Consider the following 24,333-nt stretch of genomic DNA (forward strand, 5'->3'; position numbering starts at 1 on the left):
AAGATGTAGATGCCCTCTACAGAACACAAAAAGTAATAATAAATTATTTAAACCACGAGTATAAAAACATTTTTACACTATAAAAGGTTTTTTCTCATTCTCAGTGGAGGTACTTATTTGTGACAGGAAAAATGAAAAAAAAACTCTGCTTGACTCCACTTTTAAAACCATTATAAACATCTAAAACTCTTCGGGACTTTAAGATTTTATGCCATTGTTGTTCTTTCAAGCGACATGAACTCTTGCCATATTTGCTTGTTATACAGTGCTTAGACTAAATCTGCATGAATTAGTTCACAGAGCCCAAACTAAATACACTAATAGTTTATATCCATGTCATGCAAAGGAATGTTTCCACTGATAGGAGAAAAAAAAACACATCTAAACATGTAGTTTTTATATAAACAGTGACTTTAATATCATGTTCAATTCTTGGTGACATGGGTTAACGTATACTGAGTTACAAATTACTAATGCGACATCCAGATTATACAGCAACAAAACAACCAAACATTTAAATAGAAAACAAGCAGTTCTGCTGAAATGTGTTTTTCTGGTCGAAGTAGGGAAAATCAAAAGCATCTGCTCTGAGATCATCTGTTTACAGCTGGTGGAAAGCTGCGTGTCTGACTGAGTATTGTGGGAACACCAAAGCAGCGCTGTTACAGAAATGTAATCAAAGTAAAGGACTAACAGCTGTAAAGCCAGATCCTAATGGCTTCTTTGTCTTTAAATTATTATTATTATTATTGCTTATTATTACTTATTATTATTGTTGAGATTTATAAATATTGTGCTCTCATTTATATTTGATTTGTTTGTTTTTATTTTGGAATCACGCAATCATATTGCAAAGTGTATGTCCTGTGACTGAGTGTAATTAGTGACTGATTGAATGCACATGTGTCTGTTTAAATAAAATGTGCCAGTCTGAAAGAAACTGGTGAATGTGAAACAGTATCCCCTGTTGTCTGCGTAAGTTACTCTAACAATTATTATTACTAGTACTGTACATTTATATGCTGGTGAAGATTCTCAGTCATCCAGGTCATGGTCATTCCAAAAAAATTAAAAACAAAGCAACTGGACTTGTTTTCCAGAAAACAAGTACGGAAAACAAGTCCAGTTGCTTTGTTTTTAATTTTTTTTGGAATGTACATTTATACTTTATCTCCTGGTATAAACTCTGGGCGACATTTCATGTGCTAACAGCTTTTTATAGCAGTTTTCTTTCGAACCTGATGACCCTCACCTTGTTCTTTTATCGGCCTAAGGAACCAAATAATAATAATATTAATTTTGTATAATTATACGTTTTTATATTATGCATCTTTCCTTTTTTTAATCAAAGCACTAATTCTAAGGGCTTTTACGGGTTTCTTGTTGAGGCCGTTATCTGGATTCTCTTTAAAAAGGTTGATTCAGAATCATTAGTTTATTGCCCGCAAAGGTAAATTCTCCTTTGCAGGATGTTCCAACTTTTACAAAAACATAGAGCAGAGCTAAAGGGGAGGACATGAAAAGTATTTTAACAAAGCATTAGTAGACGGGTAATCACTATAAAGTTTCCACACATCGTTATCAATGTCTGCTGAGGGTGTTGAGAGGTGTGATGGCGGAGGAAATGGTTCTTTTTCCAAGGCAAGATGTTTTAAAGGATATCTGTGTGAATCTACGAGCGGACGGGAGGAGTCTAAAAAGGATGATGGTGGTCATGACTGATCAACAGGGCTTTGCAGGTGATGCACTGCCAAAAAAGGATGTGTCTAAAATCAGCATAAAATGCAAAATCTGAAGGGAAAAGTACTCAAACCATGGAAAATTATCTGTCGCTGCAGCAGGATAATTTCACTTGACGAGATTTCTTGTTTTTGGAATAAAGTATAAAGTTGAACAATTAAAAAAACCTCTTAAAAACAAGATAAATTATGTAACATTATGTATCACTCAGTTTGGATGGATGCTAATTCAAATTTCTACGTAGCTCGGAGCACGTAACAACTTCTTTTGACTCGATACATGATTAGAGAAAATTAACAAAAATCTGAAAAAAGTAAATAACAGAACCAACATAAGAACAAAAGAAGGAGCTGGACCTCCACATTTAAACCCAAACAAGTGATCATTATTTATCTTAGGACTCATTCAACAGGTTGACCGTTATTATTATTATTATGGAGCACTGAAGCCCTTTACTGTTGTGGAATAAATGTCGGAAACTCCACATATTTCCTTCCTTTAGGCATCACCAAGAGGGCTTGTCCATTTTTCGTCTCATCTGTCAGCAGCTCCAGGACGGCATCGGCTACGTCAGACACACTGAAGACAAGAGATGAACGGGACATCCGTGAATCTGGACGCACATACTAAACTAAACTAGACTTTTATCCTAACAAAAAAAACAGACTGAAATGATTTAGGAAAAGTCTCAGCTTACGTTAAAGTCCCCAACACTTCCACTAATTTGTTCGCTGCGTCGGTCAGGTTAGAGAATTGCCCCAGCCTCACTGGGATGTTGGTCAAGAGCTCCGTCTCCACGAAACCGGGGCAAACGGCATTAAACCGAACACCGTATCCCGAAACATCAGAGGCAGCCTGGAACGAAAAAACAGCGTGTTTTTTTTTAACAAGATGTATTTTAAAACACTTTCCTTAAATAAATGTTTGTTTTGGCCACATTTATGTAAAAGGTAGGCGAGGTAAAGCAAAGCTAACGCACACTGTGGACATGCTATGGAACTGAAATGCTTTTAACATCTTATTAAAATTTCTCCAGGAACTTGTTTTATCGTGGATCCGTTAGAACGGTTTTCCTTACGGCCATGGCTCGCGTGAATCCGACCACTCCGTGCTTGGAGGCAGTGTAGGCGGGACAGCTCAGGAACGGACCAATACCTAAAAACAACAAAGATAAGAAGACACATAGAACAAGATTTAGCAATTTTATTTTACACACCTTCTGGCCAAAGGTGGCAGCTGATGCTAGGGAGGCGCACTAGAGGTTGGGAATTTCAGAACAACAAGCTTTTCTTATAAATAAATCCGTCCATGGCCACTTAGCTGCTGCTGGATTTGGAAATTCCTTTAAAATTGTTCCTTATTAAACTAAAGAGCAATTGTATTTTGGCTTAATACACGTTCTTCTATGGAACGAAGTTTGTAACCGATTGACCAATAAACCAATTATTCCTCACACCGTTAGTGTCCTGTTAGAAAACGCTTAGGAGAAGATGCTAACGCTAGAATTTAACATTTACATTTTAAAACATTGCTAAATTATTGAGCATTTTTGACCAAAGTTGTTAGGAGCCACAGTGGAGGGTCTAAAGAGCCACAGGCTGCAGACCCTTGCTGTAAAATGTAAACGCAGATGAGTGCAGTGGTCCATGATCTGTTACAGCTAGCTGAACTAAATCCAGCTCATGTGTTTAAAGTTGTTATGAATCTGTTCATTACCTGCAGATTGGACTAATGCCAATCTTGAGATGGCAGAGCCTTCATTCTGGGAGCTCCTAGACTTCCTCTAAATATTACATCTGCACAAACACTGGAGCATTTTAACCCTCTAACAAATGGCCTGGTTAAAACTTTTGTTTTAGCATCCTTAGTTGTTGCCGTTTTAGTTGTTTTAATTGCATTAACTTGTTGTTTCCCTTTTCTCTTTTTAGAGTTTGAGTCATCCCGTCCATGCATTTCCTTTTTTGTTGTATTTTAGCTCGTAAAGCACTTTGAGCAGCCAGAGTTGTTGGAAATGTGCCATAAGAGACCCCTTGACCGTGGTCAGAATTATACAGAAACGGACGTGTTTGGTTTAGATTAAACAGATTATTTGCTGTAAGCCTGGCTAGAACTAGAATAGTTAAGATATTACAGATCACAAAGTGAAGCAAAGAGGAGGAAGTATAATGATAGGGTGAGTTGTGTGTAGCCCTGGATGGTTTAAAGGGAGAATTTTTAAATAAATAAAAACAGAAAAAAAAACACTTTAGACAGTATTTTAAAGAAGAAGAAAAAAGAACAAATGTTCAGGAAAAAAAAGTAATTTGATTAATTTCAAGTTGTGTTAACCCGTTGCCATTTGATTGTAAATGCGTGATGTATAAGTAATTTACCTGCCATTGAGGCTGTGTTGACGATGACTCCTCCCCGCCCTCCTTTCAGCTTGTTCATCTGCTCCAAAGCCATATACGTCCCCCTGATGACGCTCATCTGAAACATTCAGTGGAAGGAGGAGTCACATTTGGCTGAATAAAATACACCTTTTCCTATCTGAGCAGGCAGACGTTTGTGTCTCAGTCGTTGTCAAACAACCCTGCTGTAAAGTAGAACCTATGGGCCGGATAATAATTCAATAACAATATATATCGTTCGACAGACGTATATCGATAATAGAAAAAAAAAGGGTCAGTAAAAAGTTCAATAGTATAACAGCTTTACTTCCTTTTGCATTCCAGCCATGAAGGTTAATATTACAATCATTACAACCAATCACAAATGCAGACCCAGGAATGCTCCTCAACAAGCTCCGCCCCCTTGAAAGAGTTCAGAGAGCATGCTTTAAAACTTCAGGTTTCGGTAAAAAGTTGATTTAGTTTAAATTCAGTGTTTGTGTGTTCTGTATCTAAAATCAGGTCGCTAAGCAACAGCATAAAATGGCCAGGGCTGCACTGAAAATATATGTTTTGAATTTGTTGATAATTATCAATATCGATCAATATTCCATATTATCGATATGCTTTTTTTTCCTATATCATCCAGCCCTAGTAGAACCTAAAACTTTCATTTCACCAGTCGCCGATAAAGAAGTGTGGCAGTCTGATAAAGTAATTCACTAACTCCTGAGTTCCTGTTTACGGATGTTAAACACAGCTGAATGCAGTTTGTGTTTCTCACGAGGTTAATGGAGATGGTTTTCTCCCATGTGGTCTCGTTCAGGATCCCAGCATTGTTGCACAAGATGTCGATTCCCCCGAATGTTTCTGTGGTTTTCCGAAAAGCATCTGGAGAAAAAAACAAAACAAAAAAAACCTCAAGTTTAACTGGTGATTTCATGTCTAAACTAAAGTTTCATTCCTTCAACATTCAGCATAAAAAAAACTACAATGGGGAGGTAAACTGATTCTAACACACCTGTATCTGATTTAAGAACAATCTTTTGGGTAAAAAAAAAAAAAAAAAAAGATCCAGATTGTTCTGAAAAAGTTTAAGATAGTCCCCAGATTTTAAAAGCTATAGCAGCTTTGAAAAGGGCATAACATTGGTCAATCTAAAAGAAATAAAACAGAAAAACAGCCTGTTAATGAAATAATCTGTGTGGTTTCTCTGAAATTCCAGACTTTGTTCTCAGAATCAGGTCATGGAGGAGACGCTCTGATGAGGAATTTGATACTTGGTACATTATCTGTATTAAAAAAAATCTTCATTTATTGATTTTGAAACAGGTTTGATTGAATCTTTGTTATTATAAATTTAGAACCAACACTTGATCTGCACAAAACTTTGAATTAAGTTGCCATCTCTGTGGTGACAGGTGAATAAAACCCAGCTCAGCCATTCAGACCGCTTCCCAAGTGGGGCACAAAAACTCAACACCTATTAGCGGCAACAAATCTGTTTGTGACGCATCCAACCTGACTTTGATCAATATTAAATTAAACAGATAAATTAGCATAAACTAACACGCTGAAAAAATAAATTTTACATAAGCTAAATGTAATTAAATTCATATACATACAATTACAAATAAAAGCTCATTAATAATGTTCATTTACTGAGCAGGAAAGATTCACATCAATCCTTAAATGAGCCAGCAAGGACAACCAACATTAGATTAATATTTGCTTTTGGTTTACATCTTCCTATGTTTTATTTTGTTAAAATGTTCCTACATTTTATTCCAACTCTTTTTTACTTGCTTTTATCCTGTTTTTATTCTCAATGTTTTAATCATGTAAAGCACTTTGCACTGTCCTTGTACTGAAACCTCCAAACCTCACGTGGTCTTCAGATCATTTCAAGAGCGATACAAAGCGTCATGAAACGTGTTTTCACGTGTCAGCTGCTCCTGCCAAGCCGTAAATCTCACAGTTTTGGATGCCACCACTGCTGGTCTCTAGTTCTTTGGAGGCATTTTGAGAGAGAGTTCCTCCCTCTCCGTCTGCCAATCCAAAGGATGAGGGGATGAGCCCGGTGGCAGAAGAACGGCGTTTGCCTGACAGTATAAAGCGTAAACTTTGGCGGAGGGGAACCTCTGAGACTCCCAGCGTTGTGGGAACAGTTTGGAGATGGCTGTTGTAACGTGGCTGCAGACCAGAGCACAAAGCAGGGTCCCTGAAGACATGGAGACTGAGTTTGGTGTAGAGTCCTGCTCTAAATGCTGTTGCAAGAATTTAGAGCAGAGACTGAGTCGCGCTGCTTTGTCCAACATCAGTGTCTGACTTCACAAATAAGCTGCTGGAGCACGTCCCTCAACCCTGACGAATGCTAACCTGGAAGAACTGAGGCTTGTAGCTGTGAAGGGAGCATCAACTTCCTCTTGAATATTAAGGATTAAGAAAGTTCTTATATGTTTAAAGGCAGACAAGCAAAAGCTTTTGATAATTGTAATGTATATAATGTATTGTTTATATTTCAAGTGATTACAAAAATCACCGCTGCACCTCATCCTGCAATTTACTGCAATTTACTGTGATGTTCTCAAGCTGTATGCAAACGTAATTTTGTTCTGTACACACTCTGTGCATACAAAATTACAATAAAGTTATCTAAGTCTAAGTATATTTTAAAAGAAATCAGTGATGCGATCGCAGTGGTATTTACCCACCTGCATGTGGTGCGTAATGAAAGCTTTTGTGTTTTGTTTTAATGGTTTATGGCTCTATCTTTTAGCTTTGGTTAGTAGTTAGAAACTTATTTTGTGGACTTTCTTTCGGGCTCTCCAACCATTCCAAATATGTAATAGATATTCAGCCAGTTTTGCTACAACAAAAACTTGCTACAGACACAACACCAAATAGTTTTAATTGATACATATTCTTAGACGTTTTATTAATTACAACCATGCTGGTTATTATTTTTTTAAGGTATCTTTCACAAAGCCCGAATATAAGTGATCTGTACATGTTTTATGTATCAGAAACTGAGGAAAAAACACGCTAATTTGACTTTTGTTTTTAAATACAAACTGTTTTTCTTTTTATTTGCTTAATATATATATATATATATATATATATATATATATATATATATATATATATATATATATATATATATATATATATATATATATATATATATATATATATATATATATATATATATATATATATATATATATATATACATACATACATATGCGGAAATTAAAAATAGTTTCAAGTTTCTTCTTATGATAAGAATAATAAAAACATTTAAAAACCAGTAAAAGAAAAAAACAATTGTCCTGTTTTTATTTCCATATTCCTACAGTGACCGTTGTAGCTATATAGGGACTGTAGGGGGCGCTGTGTTTTCTGCCAGGCCACCAATCCATAGATTAATAAATATGCATGAAAATACAGATAAAGAAAAACTCATCTCTAAGAAAATGATTTCTGATTTAACATTCCTTAGATTGAAAGGTAAATTAAACATAATAAAAATTCTGCTTGTTCAAGAAAAATGACTCATATTTAACTTTAATCATTAGAATATTTAAATTAAAATCAAACAATCAATGTCTGGTTTCCTGATAAGAAAAAGTCCAAAGCTTGCAAAGAGCCCTCACCCTGCTGTATGAATGGTTACTCTTTTTAAATATTTGGCATGTTTGGGATAATTTTTTGGGATTTTTAAGTTACTTTATTTACAGAGTCCGGCTGTGTTGCCTCTTCAACTAGTTTCCTTGTTGTTCTGCTTCCAGGTCAAATGTTTCCTCATATGAACGCTGTAATTAAATTCCTTCAGTGTTGGTCTGAGAGTAACCAAAGACAAGCAGAACAAACAGAAAATGTAATGCATCCTGCTACAACTCAAACTGGCCAACATGGGACATATATAAAAGCTCGATTGTTTTCTGCTTTCAGAACAGAGCATTTACTGAACGTCCCAAAGTAAGGATTTCACAGGGTGCTCCTGTGGTTGAAAGGAAACCTGATCACCACATTTTGCACTGGATCAATCCAGAGTTTGTGGTCTTTCTGGTTTCTTACAAGCAACTTAAACAAAAACATCCAAGAGAACATGAGGCTGAATAGTTTGACGTGTTCGCAGAAACCATCACACCAGCTCTCCTCTCTTGTCCGTGTTTTTAACATTCATGCTATGGAAGAAAGATAGTCTCATTAGAATCAGTGATTTATTTATTTTTTTTATCCTGTGAAATCCTGTATGCGATTCTTTTTTTTAACTTTAAATTCGGCAAATGTGTTGACCCTCTGGTGACTCAAGCCAAAACAATCCGCACTAGATTCAGTTGAACGCTTTTTAGCTAATTAAATTACGCTCATCTGATCACATGACCCGCGTGTGTTGGGCAGATTAGAGGCTCAATCCGAATACCCTTATAGAGGAAGGACTCTCTAGCCAAAGCGGAAGGGCGTCAGCGGTCACCCTGTCCGAATAGTAGCCTGTATGCTCCCTCCCGCGGCTAGTTTTGCCTAGGAACCCCGTGACGTCCCTTACCGGCGCTAAGAACCCTTAAGGTATCCCACAATCCTTTGAGTGACATGACGTATCAGCACAGCACCCTCGCGGAAATCAACAAAAATGTCCGGAGAGAAGAGAGCGAGCTCTTTGTAGTTCATTTTCGGAAGGCTGTAGGCCTGGATTTGACTCACATCATCCATGTTTGTTTCCGTTACGTAACGATGTCAGAGTTAAAGGCTGTCCGAATTCGGCACAGCAGTCCGAAGCTCCTTTCCTCCCCACCATAGAGTTCTTAACCCCATGAAAAGTCAAGGGACAGGAGCTCAAAGGTATTATTAAGGGTATTAGGATGGAGTCTCTTAAGAGTTAGCTGGTTAGTGGCTAACTTTTAAAAGCTTGTCTCAAACGCAGCGGTGTGTCACCTGATCAAATGAGGGCAATCTGATTGGCTTAAACGCCACTCGGCTCAATCTACTGCTGATTGCTTTGGCTTGAATAACAAGAAGGTCAGCACATTCGTTGTGTTAACACGTTGTAGGTACATTTCTGCAGCCGAGTTTTTGCATGTGAGCTTTTCCAGGTGACATTTTGCAGGCAAATTTCTGCAGCTGAACTTTTGCAGGCGAACATCTGCGGGTGAAAATGTTTGCAGGTGAATTTAAATTGAGTTTTACAAATTCAAAGCCTAAAAAAAAAAAAAAAGTCTGATTCTAATGAAACTATATTCCTTCCATATGTCCATCGGTTACCTTTGATCTGCTCCTCTGATTCGACGTCACACTTCAGGAACAAAGCTTTCTCTGCGCCGTACTGCTGTTTCAAGGACTCCAGTGAGCTCGCCCCTGCAGTCTTATTTATGTCCAACATGGCCACCTGCACAGGTGAGGAGATACAGATTGCTGTAAAACTTATTGAAAACACATGCAGCCAGCGCTATCTGGCAGGACATTGTCCACATTAAAGGACAGACATCTCCCCTGACAAACATTAGCCTGCTGTTGGTTTATATGAAGGCTGCTTAAGGTTATAGAAAAATGTGATTTTACAGTTTTGATTTCATGTTTTCTTAATGTCCCTACTCTATAGAGTCTTCTACGCTGGTTCCAGAGGAGCAGTAGCTGGAAACGCTGCTCCTGGTACAGACCTTTTGTTCCATAATTAGAAAATACCTAAAGACATGAACCAAAATGAGCATTATCAGTCTATATTTACAGCTGCAAGTCTTTTTGGGGGTCTCTCTACAGCCTGTGTGTTTTTTGCACAGTCTTCTGCAGGTTTTCTTTCAGGACCGTCTTGCATTTTGCTCCATCCATCCTCCCATCAACTCTGACCAGCTTCCCTGTCCCTCCTGGAGTAAAGCGACCCCCCGCAGCGTGATGCCACCTCCTCCATGTTTCATTATGGAGATGGACCGGGCCTGGAGCCGGGCAGTGTTAGTTTTCTGCCACACATAATGTTTACAATCTGGAATGAAAAGCAACGTTTTGGTGTGTTGAAGGGGGGGAAAAAAATCTAATTTCTTTCCATAATTATCTAGAAGGAGATCTGTGATTTTTATCCAAGCCATCATTTGATAAATTCTTGCAAGAATTTAGATCAGATAACAGAACTGGACATTTGTCTGTTCTGCTACAACAAAGCAAACTACACATTATCCTAAAACAGTACATAAGAACACCTTCGAATAAAAGACATTGAAATGTGTGTTTGTAACACGACGAAATGTGAAAAGGCAAGGCAAGGCAAATTTATTTATATAGCACAATTCAGTACAAAGACAATGCAAAGTGCTTTACATGATTAAAATATAGCAAAATAAAACAGAATAAAAGCAAGTAGGAATAAAATATAGATAGAAAATAGAACAAAAAAGTGGTGATTCAGTTAACTAGGACAGTTGAAGGCAATTTTAAACAAATGTGTTTTTAATCTTGATTTAAAGGAACTAAGGTTTTCCACATCTTTACAGTTCCAATTGTTTTCGGTTTTTAGATATCATTCCTCTTTTTGATATCTGTTCCACCACCTGGTCACGGCTAAATGAAACTAGACCAGAACTGCCTCCAACCGCGCGTTTGCTAACTCAGCTCTTAATTTCCTGGTTTTAATTCAAAAGGTTTCACATGCCTCTCCAGCTTGTTTAGCCTGTAATCGATATGCTTGTTTCTTTGGAAGGCTATTTTTACAAGCTGCCTTGCATGCTGATATTTAAAACACCCGCAAATCAGTCCACTGTTTCCCTCCTTCTCGCCTGTCCAGTATGCAAAGATTAACCCTGTAGGATCAAATATGAATTTATTTTATTTACATATACATATCTGGTGGGGTTGGTGTGCATTTTTGTCTCGAGCGTTGCACATCCTCAAACATTTGTTTGCCCATAGATCTTTGTAAAATAACCCAAGCTCTGCCGGATTTGCCATTTGATTCAGGTCTGGGCTTTGACTAGGCCATTTAACACTTGAATATGCTTTGATCAACTCCACTGCAGATCCGGCTCTACTGTCTTGCTGAAAGTTGGACAGCCTAATTTTTTATGGAGTCTCCTACAGCTTTTCTTCCAGGATTGTCCTGTATTTAGCTCCATCCACTTTACTTAAGAACAAACAAGTGCTGCACATCAGAAACAAAAAAATATATTAACGGGGAGTGCTTAAAAACGACAAGAAAAAAAAAACACAAAACATGCACGGATAAAATGATTCATTATCTTACCCATAGTGTAAATTAGCTTAATTTTTTGTTAAATTGTTAATGTGACTCTTTTTGTGATAGTTATAGTTTTACCGCAGGATAAGACACCCCGACTCCTTTTAAATTAAACCATCCATGCAAACATAGAAATCATTTACAAACCTTCCTCGTGTTAGTGGAATCTACACAGAAGAAAGATAAAGTTTGGATGCAATCACTGAGCAAAGGTTGAATCCAATGATGAGCTTTGACCTCATAAGAGGAAAAGGTGCAACCTTGATACTACCCCTTTCAGATTTCTTATTTGTAAAAATGTTCTTTTAAAACAATGAACCCTTTTCCATCTAATTTTTATTTTTACTTTATTTCACAATACTTTTTAGATTTCTATTTGGGAAAAAAAAGAATGTGAAAAAAAAACATAATTTCTAAGTGAAAGTTAAAGGTTACATCTTGTCTGTCACACAAATCCCAATGAAACGTGAAGTTTTGTATTTATAACACAAAAGAAATGCTGTGGGGCATGAGTAATGTAATGTGTCGAAATACATTCCCTTGAAACTTGTTGGGTTAATGGAGGTAACATTCAAAAGGAGGAGCTACAGGAAACCAAAAGAAGATCTTAGCAAGTCTGGCTGCTTAAAAGCCAAATAACAGCCTGGGTAAATGATGCATGTCTCACACACATTTTCCATCATGCAATTTTAACCCTATAAGCGTTAGGTGCTACAGCGCACAACACCTTAACTCTGTTTAAATAAGCCATAAAGACAAAGAAGATATTTAACAGCCGTCAAACTTTTGTCCTACATACAAAGAGGATTTAATAAATAAAAAAATATATTTTCATTAAACTTAATGAGCCCTGACCAAGTGGTTAGCCCCCTTTGGAATCCCCTCTTTCATGGGGGGCCATGCAGGTGGACCCTGAGCCCAGCAGCTCTCACCTTGGCTCCGTTCTGCAGGAGGATCTCCACCACAGCTCTCCCTATGCCCGCGGCCGCCCCGGTCACCACCGCGCTTTTACCGACCAAAGCCATCTGAGCGGCGCAGCAGGGAGACTCTGCAGCTCTTCAGCTCCAGGAAGCCTGCAGGAGAGTAATAAAGAGTCCCGGTTCCAGGGAAGGCTGATGTTAAATATCACCGCCCACAACTGTCACCACCCACAAAGTCTGGACCTGCGGGTTCAAACATGCTGGTGTTTATGTTTTTTGTTTTTTGCACTTTCAAGGAAGACTGGGTATTGTGTTCCTGACAACACTGATGCTTTGGAGCACTTTAAAGAAAACAAAAAAGAAAGAAGGATTTTGAAACGCCCACGTTTACAACTGAAAACAGAACTGAGTCAGAGATGTTTGTATTATTGCACCACAAACAATCACGGGCGAAACGGACTGGGGGTACCGTGTATGGCGCTAAAACAGTGACAGCTTTTAGCGGCATTGAGAGGAGATTTGGCGTTGTAAAATGAAACATTGAAAAATTAAACATTAAAAAAAAAACACTTGTTAGAAAGTAAAAATTTGTGATATACTCATTTTATGCTGCAGCTTTTTTTTCAATGACAGATGTTTTCAGAGCAAAGTTCCTTCAGCTAAGTCACTATAGACCAGGGGTCCGTTCTTCGTACGTTGCTTAAAACATCCGAGATCAAATGACACATCCAAGATGATTTCATCCGGCTAATCATGATCCGGCTAATTGGGTTCTTCAAACACACCTGTTGTTTATGATTAGTATGGCTGGATTGAGTTATCTGAGACAACTGCGCGTTCATGCGTTTGTTTAAAAGGGGAAATGTATCGATAGTAGAAACAATGATCAGCAGCGCTGCTATTGGCTGTTCAGCATGGCCAAAGAGCGCGCACAGTTTTTTTCCCCCAAGCAGAACAAGAGCTTGGAAGATTATGCCGAATTTGAGTCATTAATTAAAACACCTCAAAATCTGTTAAAGCCAGGAGAGAGGGCCGGCAAAAAGTAGCAGACAAATTAATGCTTAAATGCTGTCCTTGGTAGATGTTTCTATCACATTCTACAGCATGAATTTTTGCATTTTAATAATTTGATATTATTTGTTCTTTTATATCAGAGCCTCCACGGGACCCACTAGAACATGGGGACAAGTAAAAGTGAAATACAAGAATATTCTACAAAATGGTAGCCTTTAATTATTATACTTTATTTTAAAAAGCCACTTGTTATGTCAAGAGATCCAAATTTCAGTGTCATTCCTTAGACATGGGAAGTAAAGGACGTGTGCAAACTGGGAATTTTAACAAAAAATAAATAAATCTTTATCCATAAAAAAATAAAATTTTCCTTTTCCAAGTTATCCACAGTTTACACGGTAAAACTGTATTGCTCCGTGGCTAGATAATGCATCCATAGTTTTTTCTAATACAATATACGGCTCGACAGGAAGCAAGCCTTTCAAAGTAAACTAAACTTCACAATAAAATGGCCCGAACAAATCTTCTTACTGAATAGGATAAAAATAAAAAGCAAACCATCATACAAATAACTTAAATATTTTATATTTATGGCTCCAACATCACTTTTTCCTGTTTAAAAGCCACTGTTAAATGATGTGTTTGTCTGTTTATAACAGCCACCAAGAGAATTCTCTCCACAATTACACTGTCGCGCTGCGCTAAAGGATCCTAGTCTATTGCGCAATACGAGATTAATTCAAAAAACTCTGCAAATTATTCTTGCACCTTCCGCAACAGGTTGCAGTCGTAAAAATGGTCATGGCTACGGCAGACCTCCCTATCTCCTCCGCTTATACAGCCGTGATCTAATCTTGTTTACATGAAATAAGCCTGCTCTCGAGCAGGTTTAAGCTGGCGCACATGTTGCTATGACAACAAGTGCAGGATGTCTTTCGAAGAACCAAACGATCCAAGATCATGCCAAATCGTCAACAATGAAATCCTGCTAACTGAGTTAGCGACGTACGAAGAACGGACCCCTGTTCATTGTTATTGTTTTGATGCAGGTTTTTCGTGCATGCGCGCCGGACTGGTAGGCAAAAGGCGAACACTGGCGGACGCAAACAGAGAAACTGACGAGTTCTCCAGGTATTTTTCTTCTTTAGATAACGTATCACAAGATCGTTTTAACAGTAAGTTGATGGTTGATGGTATCAGATTGCCAGATCCACACAGCAAAAGCCTGAAGGGACGGAGGGAGTCTGTGAAATGCTGGCCAAGTGTTCTTTACCGCGACATATGCAGCTGCCTTATAAACACGCAGGCCAGTACAGACAAGAGAGCATGAAAGCCCCTGAAACCACTGGACGGCTACAATTATTTTATATCGGGACATAGACCGCAACTCCCGTGACGCCATGAGGGATTAAGCGGTCAGAAAATGGATGGATGTTCAGACATGTTTATGTAACAGCAGAAAGCGGCGTCGGACACAGACCGCGCTTTAGCAGAGAGGAAGAGCCGCCCGGTAGGTTAAAAAAAAACATTGTTCACTACGGATTATTTTGGTGTTTTTGTCTTATTAAAATGGGTGGGGGTGTCAGACGTACTAGCGCCCGTGAACAGGGGCGTAATGGAGCCGCTGTCTGGTGAACATTATTGCACACTGATTGCACGAAGAAAACTAAAACGATGCGGCGTGTTGCTGCTGCTGCTGCTACCGCTTCTCCGGCCCGTGTAGCGATCGCCACCTCCCCTCTGGCGCTATTTAAGTAGTAGAACAATGACTAGAGCAGAATTAAGTTGTATTTACCGGAGATGAAGTGTAGACTGCAAATTCTGTCATAGTATGATGGCTCCCCCAGTCCATTGGGATTGTCTGCCTGCGCTCTTTTCATTGAAATTGTCCATTTCTTTCTTCTTTCTTCGTTCTTCAGTAAACGAAAGAAACGTACATCCGACAATTTGGAATGCCTCTCTGTGCAACCGGGAGCACAACAAGTCGTAGGCATTGTTTAGATTCCAAAAATAAACTAAAAGTACACTCTAATTCACCCGTTTTGTCATGTAGTAGACGAGAACAGTACTGTTTTTTGCCTACCTGCGGGACACGGATGTAGCGCTGACGTCACATGTGACGTCACGCGTTATTTGGTCTATAAGCTGGTACAGTTCTGGCGCCGGGGGGCGGGGCTAAATTGAAGGCCCCTTCATGGGCTGTACGTTTTTTTTCCAGTGCTCATCATTTACCTGCAGTGAACTTATGGAACGTTCCGGTCAAGTACAGCTGCTTGACCACAAATCCGAATACCCTTACAGAGGAAGCTTGTCATCATGGAAAGAAAGAAAATATATAAAAACATAATATAAATTTTGATTCACTCAGTCATTTGTAATAGTATATAGTAAGTATTGTTTTAATCTAATTTCCTCATTTTTGATCATATTCTTTTTAAAATCTCAGACTTTTCACTATTTTTAATGTAAATCCTTGGTGGCGCTTGATAGCGAAGCCGGCGAGGCCGCAGCGAGCTTGGCCTGCCCTGGGATTGCACAATCCCATGTTAACTGCGCTGGCTTCCATTCTGTGAATGCATCTTCCTGTCTCTAGATCATAAATTTAATTGTTCAAACAGTTATGAACTGATTTTCCACAATTTAATCTATGTAGATAGCTTATTGTGTTTTGGTCATCAAACTGTGTTCAGGTAACATGTTTCTGGGCGCTGCTGGGCGATCATAAAAGCCAAAGCACTGGTTGTAGGTGAGGCCGGCAGTTCCTTGGCCTCTAGGCAGGGGGCGCTCAATGGGCACAGCTCGTGATCCCAAAACTGTAGAGTGACAACAAGTTATGGATGTATTATTAGCGAGTTCTGCTAAACAAGTAAAGTACTAAAAAGACTCTAAACATACAGCCGGAACAGGACTGATCAAGGAAGGCTTTCCTCCCTGGCAGTGAGCTCCATTGAGACTGAGAGATTTTTAAAACTGAAGAAGATAAAGAGGACTTTTACCGTAATGTGACCCATATTTTTGTTCAGAAAGAGCGAAGCATGGACTTAATTTATAAGCAGAGGTAGGACAGCGATAATTATTCATGTCATCAGAGAATCAATATTTTTTCCATGTCTCTTGGTTTGATTTGGCTCAATCAGTCTCCTTCAGCACTTGGCAATGAGTTTACTCTGTGTATATATTTGTAAATCTGACTGATGACGTCAGTGCCTCACCAGCTATGAACTCTACCACACGTCACTGCAATAAAGGGTATTATTTTCATTAATATGATCTTCATTAGCTTATACAGCTAATTATTGTAGTGACATGGAGCTAAACCAGTAACAGCAGGTAGATGATGAGTACCGGAAAAACGGACGGACCATGAAGGGGCCTTCAATTTAGCCCCGCCCCCCGACACCAGAACTGTACCAGCTTGTAGTGAAGTTGTAGCTGAAGGAACTTTGCAGTGACAGTGAAAACATTTCATTGAAAAAAAGCTGCAGCATATAATGGGAATATTACAATAAATGTTTACTTTTTACTTTCTAGCAATGTTTGACTTTTCAATGTCTGATTTGTCTAATAATGCCAAATCTCTTTTTCGATGTCATTGCAAGCTGTCACTGTTTTAGCATTATTTCCAAAAGGAAGCAGGGAAACGTCGTGCAATTTTTCTTTATTTTGATTTATTTTGCACATCGGTTACATTTGACTAAAATGTGGATTTTGTTTACTGTTGGGTCACTTTCTATGATCATGCCAGTAAATTAAATTATGAGGCTTACATCCCTGTTACCTTGTCACTCCCATTCATTATCGTGTGATATGTAATAATTTGCTTACAGGAATGTTTTTTTTTTACCAAGCATCTCATATTCAGTGTTTTTATTTGGCATCTTATGATCTGGCTACTCACCCTGTATATATCAGAGGGTAATTGTGTCAACTGAACCAGAGGTTAGCATCTAAAACTTCATAGTTTGTTAATTTAAAGAACTAAAGTTGCTCCATTGTTGCTTTTGGTGATTGTGTGGTTCCTTAGCCACTGGAGAGGTGCGAGAGGATGATAAATCACTCAATAGGCGTCTGAAAAAATATGTCCCCCTCACTTCTTAGAGGCCAGTTACGGCTTTGACTGCTATCATTAGTTTGGGGACTAAAGACCAAAGAATCAGACAGGATTCAACTTCTTCTTTTCCATGATTCCTAAATATCTTCCGATCACCAAACAACCAATCAAACAACATCAAGGCTCATTCTGTAACAGTTTACCAGCCATCTAAACGCATTTTTCCACTCTGTTTGGACCCATGTTCACTAAACATGTTGACCATAACATGACTGCCCTGTTCAGGAGCTCTGGCAGGTGCTGTAGCTGCATGTGGCCACTAGATGGAGCAAAGTAAGGCCAGCAGCTTTATCCTTCACTCTAAAAATAAGATAATTTGGCTCCAGGAGGACAAAAGCTACAGAAAAACAAAGTGAAAATGTTTAAGATATTTTTTATCAAGCTAACATAAATCACTACACAAATGTAACATATTTTAGTAATTTTCTATATACTTAATTTACTTGGAAGCAATTGTTTCCTGGTAATGTTCGGTTCAACTGAAGCATATGGGACGGGACGGCGCTTTTTAACCAAGCAGCAAATTATACACATAGATTAACTCAAAAGACTTTAAAGCAAACAAAGACAACAATACAGTGTGGAGAAAGTATAACCTACTATCACTTGAGACTTAAAGAGGGAACGCATTTAATTTATTAAAGTACTCAATTAAATATAGCACTTAGCTGGTCATGATTGATTCATTTATTGATTTATAAAGCAAATTGAAGCATCCAAATACAGAGATCAAAGCACATAGTAAAATGATTACACTCAAGATCACGGAAAACAAAATAATTCCGTTAAAACAGAATATGCAAAGGAACAGTAGAGGCCTTTCTGGACAAATGAATCTATTATTTGCTTTTAAATAAGGCCCGGTTTGGTGATGGCACAAAAATGCTCTGTCATCCTGGTGTTTAAGTCTTTGGAACAGCCATTAAAAGCTGACCTCTGGGATCTACCACCTATATAAACACTTAAAAGTTCAGATAAACAAGGAGGTGGGAAGTGAACAGTAAAAGTTTTATATCAATTCTAAAACCATCAAGAAATCAGTGTAAAGAATACAAAACAGGGCTGGTGTGTGCACATTAGGAGGTGTTAAATTAAAAGATAAGTTATTGTATTCTGGATTCGAAAATGCTTAATTTTGGCCAAAAGACAGAGCTGCAAAATAAACCTGTCCGGATCACTGAGTCAATTTTATTTTTAAATGCTAAATCCATATCAGACATTACTGCTACATGTTTAACAGTGTTCCTTAGATTAAAAGTCAGAGCAAAAGGCATCTGAAGTGCCGTTGCAACCAAACGGTTCGTTGAAAACCCAAAAGTTCTGGTCTAACCACTTTCCAGAGAGCATTACAACAACCTGGCTTCAGAGACAAGTAGATCTGAAGATCATAGCAGTGGAAGGATAACTGGAGCTAAGTTATGATAGCGCCAAATGGAATCATATAAAGTGAAATAAACGAGGGCCAAGAATGGAGCCTTGCGGAATCCCACAGTAAAGAGTGGTGCTAGAAGAGATAATATTATGAATCCAGATAGATAGATAGATAGATAGATAGATAGATAGATAGATAGATAGATAGATAGATAGATAGATAGATAGATAGAAAGGTCAGTCTGTCAGACAAGAGATGAACCACTTCAGACCATCGTCAGAGAGTAACCACCTCTATAAAAGCAGGAGTTGTGTCAGTTTGCTGCTCTGAAGTATACAAATGTGAAAATGACACCATACCAACACTGGTTGTTGCACTTACAAGCTTTATGTGATGCAACCAACAAATTATAAGCTTTGTTTTGTACAAAAGAAATCAGTCGCATCGGTTTTCATCCCCTCTACCAAGTCAATAGTTGGTAGAATCAGCTCTTCCTGTAATTACAGCTTTTTGGTCGTCTCTACTGGGTTGCACATAAAAACCCTGACATTTCTGCTCCCACTTGGCCAGTTTGGATGGACACTGTTTAAAGTAAATCAGTTTTCTTCATTGAATTTAGGACTGGACTTTGACTAGGCCCTTCTAACACATGACTATGTTTTGATCTAAACCTTTCCATTGCAGCTGCTGCTTTGTGTTTAGGGTCATCTTAGTCTCTGACCGGTCTGCTGTTCTTCTTGATGCTGTTTGCTGTCTAATGGTGTCTAACAAACATCTGAGGGCTTCAGATAACCTCTGGATTCATACTGAGATCAGATTACACAGTTAAATTCTGTTAATGAGGTGACATCTGAAGGGAGTTGGTTGCACTAGATTTCATCTGGGGGTGTTAGAGTAAAATGAACTGAATACAAAGTGAGACTTTTGACATATTATTTAATTAAAAATGCGAAAACCATAATTTTTCTTCCACAATTCAGCTATGTGCTACTTCTCAATACAGTTTTTTGCTGTTATGACACAAAAGGATGCAAAGTTCAAATGGATAAAAAAATATGTTTCTAAGGTACAACACAAGCTGGAAAAAAGTGTGCACTTTGTCCTAAATTACGAACAAAAACACAAACTGAAGACAAAAAAACAGGTCACGTAATTAGTATTTGATTAATTTCTCATTTGCCAAGATTCATAACTAAATTTACACCTCAATACATCATTCTCCTACTTTTATCTTCTTTTAAATGTTACATATTTGGAGAACTCCTCTTCATGGTGCAGAAAACGGATTCTGCAGCAATTACCATGCTTGTTTTGGTCGTGCTAAAGTTATTATTGTTATTTTATTTTGTTGACATGTAATACTTAAGATTGCATCTGAAGTCTCCCCTTCCCTCAGATCCAGTTACAGTACAAGACTCGCCATGTATGGACGACTGTGGGTGTGGGGCGTGGATTTGAGGCACACGTTGCTTAAGGGCTCTGGTGAGCATACTTGTCAAGACCATGCATGTTTCTGACGCCGTGGCGCCCCGGCAGGGTGATAATGCGCTGTAGTCCGGCCCGTTTTTCTCACAAAAACCGTTGCGACACAGACGAAAAGCGCTGACGCACGATGATAAATGCTTCAGATCCTTGTCAAATACGGTTAAATTAAATAAACGTGAAGCAACGGCAGGTTACGTTCTGCCAACACTGTTCTCATGCTGCTGCCTTTCTTGCACCACCGGCTACAAACTTTATAGATGCTGTAACAAAATATTGAGATTGTCATCGATTTAATTAAGGGTATTGATGGACATGTTTGAATAGAAACACAGCAGAAGGACATACATTGTAGTAATTTACCTTGAATGTTGCCAAATTAGGCCCGAGCAGCGAAGCGCTGCGAAGGCCTATTGTTTCTGTGTTGTTTCTTATTATTATTATTATTATTATTATTATTTTTATTCTGCCCCCCTAAAGAGGGGCCTTTTTGGGGGCTTTATCATACTCAAAAACTCACCAAACTTTGCAGATGCATGGGGACTGTTTAAAAATTTTGTATTTTAAGGTCGTCACAAAAATCTAAAGAAAAATGCCTCAACGGCGCCACCTAGCAATTTTCAAAGGACCCTTTGCTATTCACTTACTTCGTCGTAGAGACATGAGATTTGGTACAGTGTTAGAGCTCACCAAGACGCTCAGAATTTACAATTAATGTCATAGTGCAAATATCACAGGAAGTCGGCCATTTTAGATTGAAGGTCTGATTTTGACCCGATTTTTGACGTTTACAGCATTGGTATTTGATCGAACTCCTCCTAGGGATTTTGAGCGAGCGGCTTGAAACTCGCTCAGTCTGATCATAAGGCATGGCCAATTAAAAGTTATCAAAACGGTGAGTTTTTGAGCATGCTGAAGGGGCGTTGGCAGGGGTCAAAGTTCACCAACTCGCCATGAAACACAAAACTGTTATATTTCATACACAAAAACTCACAGAGCCACCAAACTTTCAGTAGTTGATCACCACTAGGTCTTCTTTAATATCCAATGGTCAAATGATGACATTGCTTAGGCCACGCCCCCTGACAACAGGAAGTGTCATGTTTTGTTGTAAGCGGTCGCTATGTTACCCCTCTGAGCTAATCAACATGAAACTGTGTCAAGAGACAGAAGACATATTGGTGTGCTGTGGATTCCAGCCCCAAGTGGATTCCATGGAGCAGGGCGGCGTGGTGGCGTGGGGAAGTCACATCAAACCATATATTTTTAATCTTTTGACAGCATTATTTGCTCAAACCTGTCCACCAGGTGGCAGCAAGAGACCACAAATAAACCACAAACCAAGTTGTCTTGTTCAGTAAGGCAAGGCAAGGCAAATTTATTTATATAGCACAATTCAGTACAAAGACAATGCAAAGTGCTTTACATGATTAAAATATAGCAAAATAAAACAGAATAAAAGCAAGTAGGTAGGAATAAAATGTAGATAGAAAAAAGAACAAAAAAGTGGTGATTCAGTTAACTAGAACAGTTGAAGGCAATCCTAAACAAATGTGTTTTTAATCCTGATTTAAAGGAACTCAGGCTTTACGCCCCTTTACAATTTTCTGGAAGTTTGTTCCAGATGAGTGGAGCATAGGAACTAAATGCTGCTTCTCCTTGTTTAGTTCTGGTTCTAGGTATACAGAGTAGGCTAGAGCCAGAAGACCTTAATGGTCTGGATGGTTAATACACTGATAACAAGTCTGATGTATTTAGGTGCTAAGCCATTCAGGGATTTATAGACGAACAGAAGTTTTTAAAGTCTATTCTCTGATATACAGGGAGCCATGGAAGGACTTTAGAACTGGGGTTATGTGCTGTACTTTCTTAGTCTTAGTGAGGACGCGGGCAACAGCGTTCTGGATCAGCTGCAGCTGTCTGATCCACTTTTTAGGCAGGCCTGTGAAAACACCGTTGCACCGTTGCAAATATAAACGCATGGATTAGTTTTTCCAGATCCTGCTGAGACATTAGTCCTTTAATCCTGGAAATGTTTTTCAGGTGATAGAAAGCTGACCTTGTAACTTTCTTTAGATGCTTTTGCAGGTTCAGGTCTGAGACCATTACTACTCCAAGATTTCGGGCCTGATCAGTGGTTCCTAGCTGAAGCGACTGAAGCTGTGTGTTAACTTTTGATCTCTCCTCTATTGGTCCAAATATTATTACTTCTGTTTCGTTTTTATTCAACTGAAGAAAATTTTGGCACATCCACGTATTGATTTCTTCTAGGCATTTACTCAGTGCTTGAACTGGTTCATAGTCACCTGGTGACATGGTGATGTAGAGCTGTGTGTCGTCTGCATAGTTATGGTAGCTGATGTTGTTGTTTCTTATGATCTGAGCTAGAGGAGCATGTAGATATTGAATAGGAGGGGACCCAAGATGGACCCTTGGGGAACCCCACATGTGATTTTTGTAATCTTCGATGTAAAGTTACCTACTGATACAAAAAAGTCCCTGTCCTTTAAGTAGGATTTAAACCAGTGGAGAGCTGTACCACAGAGGCCGACCCAGTTCTCCAGGCGCTCTAACAGAATGGAGTGATCAACAGTATCAAATGCTGCACTGAGGTCCAACAGAACCAGCACTGTGGTTCTTCCACAGTCTGTATTTCTATGGATGTCATCAAACACCTTGATAAGGGCGGTCTCTGTACTGTGGTGAGCACGGAAACCTGACTGGAATACGTCAAAGCGGCTGGTCGTTGTTAAGAAGGTGTTTAATTGTTGAAACACAGCTTTTTCAATAATCTTACTGATAAAGGGGAGGTTTGAGATGGGTCTGTAGTTCTGGAGTAGTAGTTTGTCTAAATTGTTCTTTTTTAACAGTGGTTTGATAATTGCTGTTTTTAGGGAAAACACCTGACAGAAGGGATGTGTTTATTATCTGAGTCAAATCAGACGCTATGACAGGCAAAACTTTCTTAAGGAAAACTGTGGGTAGAGCATCAAAACAGCATGAGGAGGAACTTAGCTGCTGAATGATCTCCTCTAAGCTTTTGGAGTTTATTTGGCTGAATTGGGACATTTTGTCAGGATAAGTTCCAGCTGAATACGGCTTTGGTTCTAGAGTTGGTGTGGATGTACAAACTGATCTTCTAATTATCAGTTTATTTATTTTTTAGACTAGTTCCATATGAGAGGTTGCAAGAAAACTTGTAACTTTACTGAATTTGCAGCTTAAGAAGATTGGGTTTGACAGACAACACCAACTGTCCCCTCAATCCAGTGCACACAATACCACAACAGACCTCATCACGCTTTACAGTACATCAAGAAAACTAAATCAACTAAAACAAGTTCACGAGTGCACATGAAATTAAGTTAATCCATATTTGTGTGTCAGGGTGTCTAAGCACTCTCCAGAATTTGACATCTCAGCAGAACCTGTAATAATTATAGAAAGTAACGTTATAGTTGTTCTGCCTTTTGTTAAGACAGCAAGGAATTCATGTCGTGAATACATTACATAAATAAGATATAAATTAATTATTAGTCAGAGGAAATCCATGGTAAAAACAGTTAGAAACGTTTTGGGTTCATATTTAATCAGAGTGAGACATCACAACTTTGTTAGATCTCTATGTGAATTACGTGAGATAGTGAGTGCTCTCACCTTAAATAAAAGATCTTTGACGTATTTTGCTCTGGGAAAAGCTGCTTTTCAGCGATGAAGCTAGGGAAACTGCTAATGTTGAAGTTGAATTTGTTCTACACGCTTCTGCCTTGGAAAATATTCGTCTTTTTACAAAAAGAATGTTTAAAGCCAGATTTGTGGATAAAGGTTATTCAGACAACGCAAGAAAAGGAAGCTTTGTGTGGGGAACTTTTGTCCTAGCTGTCTAGCTGCATATGGCCCCAGGACAGCACAATAGTTTTCTTGAAGTATAATTTTGGAGAAGTAGAAACAAGTATTAATTTCAAAAGGTAGGTAAAAGAGGAAAAAAGTTTTTACAAAATCTTAAAATGTTGGATAGTTGTTATTTCCATCTTGCTGTGAAAATTGGTGAAATATTATCATTTTTAATGCTTAGATATAAAATTGCAAGGCAATTACTA

The 24,333-nt window shown here is 38.5% G+C and overlaps 1 protein-coding gene across 1 annotated transcript; it reads right to left on the reverse strand.

Annotated features, from left to right (window-relative positions):
- Positions 1 to 1,583: 1,583 nt before the first annotated feature.
- On the reverse strand, positions 1,584 to 12,407 carry zgc:56585 (SDR family oxidoreductase). The gene is made up of 7 exons (XM_012881468.3): positions 12,267 to 12,407; positions 9,375 to 9,498; positions 4,894 to 5,000; positions 4,113 to 4,209; positions 2,819 to 2,895; positions 2,438 to 2,595; positions 1,584 to 2,319 (listed from the first exon to the last, which is right to left on the reverse strand). The coding sequence occupies exons 1-7, from the start codon at positions 12,357 to 12,359 to the stop codon at positions 2,193 to 2,195; spliced, it is 783 nt and encodes a 260-aa protein (XP_012736922.3). The 5' UTR covers positions 12,360 to 12,407; the 3' UTR covers positions 1,584 to 2,192.
- Positions 12,408 to 24,333: the final 11,926 nt, after the last annotated feature.

This window comes from Fundulus heteroclitus, chromosome 11, assembly GCF_011125445.2.
Source record: "Fundulus heteroclitus isolate FHET01 chromosome 11, MU-UCD_Fhet_4.1, whole genome shotgun sequence".
Classification (NCBI taxonomy): Eukaryota; Metazoa; Chordata; class Actinopteri; order Cyprinodontiformes; family Fundulidae; genus Fundulus; species Fundulus heteroclitus.

What these genes read in the sequence shown, in the direction of transcription:
- zgc:56585 (XM_012881468.3), bottom strand. Translation starts at nt 12,359, where the DNA reads ATGGCTTTGGTCGGTAAAAGCGCGGTGGTGACCGGGGCGGCCGCGGGC. An exon ending in ATCAGAGGAGCAGATCAAAG is followed by an intron (nt 5,001 to 9,374) that starts GTAACCGATGGA and finishes TTTTTTCTCCAG; the next exon opens with ATGCTTTTCGGAAAACCACA. An exon ending in GAAGTGTTGGGGACTTTAAC is followed by an intron (nt 2,320 to 2,437) that starts GTAAGCTGAGAC and finishes TCTTGTCTTCAG; the next exon opens with TGTGTCTGACGTAGCCGATG.